This window comes from Pteropus alecto, unplaced genomic scaffold (assembly GCF_000325575.1).
Source record: "Pteropus alecto unplaced genomic scaffold, ASM32557v1 scaffold213, whole genome shotgun sequence".
NCBI lineage: Eukaryota > Metazoa > Chordata > Mammalia > Chiroptera > Pteropodidae > Pteropus > Pteropus alecto.
The window spans coordinates 4,792,680-4,797,808 of NW_006434829.1; the positions used below are offsets into that span (position 1 = coordinate 4,792,680).

The 5,129-nt window shown below is 59.9% G+C and overlaps 1 protein-coding gene across 1 annotated transcript in view; it reads right to left on the reverse strand.

Moving 5' to 3' along the window:
• Positions 1 to 72: 72 nt before the first annotated feature.
• Positions 73 to 5,129, reverse strand: part of MLXIP (MLX interacting protein) — a 51,140-nt gene continuing 46,083 nt past the window's right edge. The window contains exon 17 of the mRNA XM_015587975.1: positions 73 to 4,659. Coding sequence (XP_015443461.1) covers positions 4,538 to 4,659 — 122 coding nt within the window. The 3' untranslated portion in view covers positions 73 to 4,537. The remainder of the gene's footprint in view (positions 4,660 to 5,129) is intronic.

Below are 5,129 nucleotides of genomic sequence, written 5' to 3' on the forward strand. Positions count from 1 at the left end.
CGTCACGGCTCCACTCTGTCCCATCTCTTTCACAGCTCAACAAGGTGGCGCTGAAAAGCACACGTCACAGGCTTTTCCAAAAAATACAGCTTTTTATTGTCTTGGATGCAAATACAGTTTTCGAACTGCTCTGTAGTGTTGAACACGGCGGTGGGGACGCGCCTGACCGCGGGGCACGAGGGCCGGGGCCGGGTGCGGGCCGGCGGCTGCCCTCCACTGCGGAGGGTCTTCCCCGCTTCGCTTTGCAGACCGCGAGGCACACTGTCTCCTAAAGGGGCCCTGACGTGACCCCCAAAGCTCATGACAGAAAAGATGAGCCACGTGCACAATGAACTGAGAAGGCGTGGCGTCACAAAGCGAGCGAGTGGCACGGCTTCTGTCCCCGGGCTGTGTGAACAGAGGCAGCTGCGGCGCGGGGGCAGGCGACGCCCAGCTCCCCTGCGGGAGCACGGCCACACAGCCGGGAGCACGTGCCCCCGGCCCAGCCCTGCATGCCCTTTAACCGCAGGATGTAAACTCTGGAAATGTACGAAAGTTCGGCTTCTCCCAAGCCTCACAGCCCCGACTCCTGAGAGCGGCTCGTCTCTGCTCAGAAACCGGAGAACTCTCCACGGGAGCAGCGCCCGGGGCTGGCTGTGGAACCAGAAGTTTGACTGGGAGATGAAGGTAAATTCTGCTACATAATTGGAAAGGAATTTCACAAAAATAAAATTCCATTCACACACACACACACACAAGCTTGTGTAAGCACACGTGCACACGCACAAAAAGTCACGCTGACACTCAACATAAAGATTCCCTTTTCTTTCTCAAAGGCTGATTTTCCAGAAGGGAAAGGACACTGGGCAAGCTGACTGTGGGTCCTAAGGCGTGTCTCTGCCCAGAGTCCCTCCAACCACAGGAGCCCGCTGAGCAGACCGAGGTCGAGACGGCCGCTGGACAGCACAAACGTGCGCGAGCTGGAGACCCAGGGTCTCCGGTGTTGGCGTCCGGGCTCTGCTGAGTCCCCCCACCCAGGCCCCGCCACGGAAACGCTTTGCAAGACCAAGGCCGACCCACGGTGGGCGGGTTTCCCCTCGTCTCCAGGGAGAGGCAGCTCTTCCCACCGGAGAGAAGGGGCGACCTGACACACTCCCGGTTTGTGAGGGGGCCTCTGGCAGCGGGACAGAGACCATGGAGGGACCAGGTGACCACCGGAGGGGAAGGGACCGCTGAGAGCGGGAGGGGGAGGGGGCGCTGTCCCAAGCCTGCCCGTCTGGAGCCCGTGAGCTGAGGGAGCTGAACTGAGGCGGGGTCCGCAGCACCCGGCCGCTCCACCAGAGCGAGGCCACGGGCAGGCAGACCCCAGGACGGCCCCAGCTCCGCTCTGGGGAGCTCGTCCTGCTAGACGGTAAAAACGTGCAACCCTGGAAACAACAGCCCTGCTGCCCGGGACGCACCCAGGTGGGAAACCAGGCCCGCGACAGAGGTGCAGCCTGAGAGGAAGCTGGGGTGGAGCCGGCCAGGGCTGCATGCAGGGAGGCGGGAGGGACAGACCCCTCCAGGTGGCGTGTCTGCTGGGATCAGGCAATGATGTCACTCACTACCGCACCCCGGCACCACCCTGGGGTCCCACGTCCTCTAAAAATCTGTTTATAGTCCTATCAGCCACAGCAGAAAAACCTTCAGACCTGACCTCTAGAAAGGGGAAGTGGGGTCAGGTCACAAGGACAGGAAGTAGAGAAAGTTGGGCACCCAAGAACACACGGGCGACCACTGAGCACCCCTCCTACAGGCTCTAGGAACACGGCTGCGCTGGGGATCTCGGTGCCCCTGGCCCCGTCCCTCCTCAGCCACACTAACTTCTGACATGGCGACTTTCCCCGTGCCGTGAACAACTGCCACAGAGCTGCCGGTCCGTCATGGGGTCAGGGACCTTCCGAGGGGGCGACAGCTCGTGTGTGACCTGCCTGAGACAGGAGGGACGGGCCTCTCGGCTTTCAGAAAGCCCCACGGTGGCACCGTCCCTGCATCTCCCACTCATTGTGAAAGCACAGGCAGCAGGGTGGGGGGGCTGATGGCACAGAAAGATTTCACAGAAAAACCTGCAGACTCAGGTGCCAGACAGGAGCTTTTTTCTTTTCAGATCAATCTTACTCTAAAGTGTCAGCATTTTTAAGTTTGTTTTATGAGAGTAAGGACAGGAGTTGGGGTGAAAACAAGTGTGAAGGACCCGCAGCCCCCGTGGTCAGCGTCCACTTGAGGCCACCGGCAGAGTGGCCTCGGTACCCCCACATCCTGGCTGGGGACCCCGGCATGGAGGTTGAGGCTAGGCCCTCATGTCTGACCAGATTCATCAGGCAAGATTCCAAAACAAGATCACTTCCAGGACGAGAAACGATTGTGTCTGCAGTAAGAAGAGCAGCTTTGTGGCCTGACAGCCGTGGCGATTGAAGCACCAAGAGAAACGGATTTAAGTAAATATCTCAAAACAAAAACATGCATCTAGTCAACAGTCTGCTGGGATAACAAACACAGACACGCGCACACCCTTCAAAGGCACATACAACCTAACAGCCTTAAATATTTAAAACAGAATCGTGAACATTAACTCAGCAAAAGGGAGAGATGGAGAGGTAGGCCAAAGAAGCAACAGGCCAATTTTATATCCCACAGTATTTTTTTTTAAAGACTCTCAGGAAGGGGTGGGGAGCAAGCTGCTGACTTAGGAGAGGTTCAGGCTGGGCCAAGCACTGTGGCCCGGCGTGGTCTATGAAGGCACAGGATCTGGGAGGGGCCGAGCTCATGACTTTCCACGAGCCCTCATGGCGGGGAACGGTCCGCATCCCCCGTTTTCCTTTGACCCTAGTGGGGCTCGCGCCACGGTGGTAGTCCCCTTTTGAAGGGGACTTCTCATTTACCCTAGGGGGAAAGGTGGGCTCTCTTACCATGTCCCGATGGAAACTAAGGACCAGCTACACAGGGAAGGGACCCGGAAGGCCTGTAAACACGTTTCCTGTGGGGCCTGCGGGGTGCCGCCACGCTGCTCTCGGACAGGGATGGACACCGACCAGGGAGCAGGCGACTGGTCAGTGACCGGCAGCAGAGATGGTGGCAGAACCCCCACTCGTCCTCCATCACCCAAAGCTGAGGTGGGGCTGGCCGCACTCTGAGCACATTCCTCGGGCCTCCAGGAACCGGGGGGAGCCTCCGAATGGATCGGAACTTCAGGAGGTAGCCGTGGTCCCCCCCATGTGGACCCTAGGCCCCCTCGAAGCCCACTCACTCCCAGCCTGCCCAACACTGCCCGTCCCCACCACTGGCAAGGAGGAGAGAGGAAAGCCGGCCGGCGCGCCGGTCTTCACAGCAGGATGACACACCCACGTTCTTCTGGTGCCGGCGCACCCCTCCGAACCCTGCCCACTGCGATTCCCACGCTGGGCAGCCCACTGCCCCCCCGCACAGCCCCCCTCGGATCGACTCCGAGTGCAGTTCCTGTCTGATCTGGGCGCGGCCTAGAGACAGCTGAGGGTGGCTACCTCGGAGTTCTGCCCGTCGACATTCCATCTCTTCCTCCAAACACAGGACAGAACAGACTTTGGGTGTGGAGACATCTTTGGTCCGAGAACTGTTATGGTCTGAGGCTCCCGGGTGAACGATGCAGACGAGATGGCCAGGCTGATGGCAGCACCGTGGAGTCAGGCCTTTCGAGTGCTACCCCCTACGGGCTCCGCGTGTCTCAGACACTGCGGGCTCATCCGAGGCGGAGCCCGGCAGCAGGTGGAGACGACGGAGGAAGGGCCACGCTGCGAGCTCTCGCCCGGCAGGACCCCGGGCTGCGTCTTCGCCGTGATTCTCAAGTCAGCGACGCTGTGGATGCTGCGACGCAATGCCAAGTGGAACTAAACGGTTAGCAGGTGACGACGCCACCCAAGAGGGTTTCCGGGCTGGAGCGGCGGATTGCATCGTTTGCGCTTTCCCTCTCGTCCCGCGTGTATGCACCCCCTCCACTTCTGCACGCACGCGTTCTGGGGGTCCCCAGGCAGCTGACCGTGCTGGGCAATTGTCCACGTCTACCTGCAAGGTCAGAGTCTGGGGAAGGAAGGAACATGCCTGCCAACTGCCCCACGGTGGGCCAGAGCACTACAACTGCCCCGGATGCGACAGACGAGGACCGGGAAGGGACCCTGAAGTTCTCTGGGAGCAGACGCGCCCCATCTACTCCCCGCGCTGGCGCCGGGGGCCCGGCAGAGCACCAGCAGGACAGGACTGGGACTGCGGCGGTCCCCTGTCCAAGCTGTCCTGAGGGCGGGGGAGGTTGTGACTGAGGTCGCTGAGTGAAAGTGTACAGCAAGGGCTTCCCGAAAACGGGCTATTGCTGTTGGCAGGACCCGAACCTGCTTCAGACCTGAGTGTGGTGTTGAAGCGGCCCAGTGGGCCAGCCTCGGAAGGAGGCCCCGAGCCTCTGCGTTGGGAGGGGCGTGGGGCACGGCTTCCTCTCCACGGCAGGGAAGGGTCTCCATGGCACCTTGTGCAGCCACACACCCGCCAGGCGCTGCTAAGACTCCCCCGATCTCTTGCCAATTCTGGTGACAGCCTTTGTGGCCTGCTCTGGCAGCTGGGACGGGTCCGTCAGGATGGAGGTGGTGGTGCTCAGATGCCGGAGGGTGTTCAGCACCGCTGGAGGACAGGAAGAGGTCGGTGTGAAGACATGGACATGCATGAAGCTTTGAGCCCCACGATGGATGGCACGCACGGTCTCACACACACAACCATCGTGATGGCTCTTCTGCTTGCCAAGCAGGAGGGGCACTAAGCTCGACCTAAGGACAGCAGGGGGTCCTCTGTGCCGAGACCTGGGCACTCACACCTCTCTGCCCTTAAGTTAGCTCCCCAAACCCTGTCTTCCTGCAGATGGGCGAGAATCCCAAGCTCTTCCTGCTCATCCACTAGTGCTAACGTGCCTCTAACTTTAATACATAGGCACGGCTTTCTTGGTTATTATAAGAATTAAACAAAAAAACAACACAGCCGAAAGCACCTGAGACAGAGCCTGGCGAACAGTAAGTGCTCAATTAACGTACACAAGGTCTGAACAAGGTGACGCACGTCACATGCAGAAAGTTGTGGAGAGGCGCTGGGACAGCTGC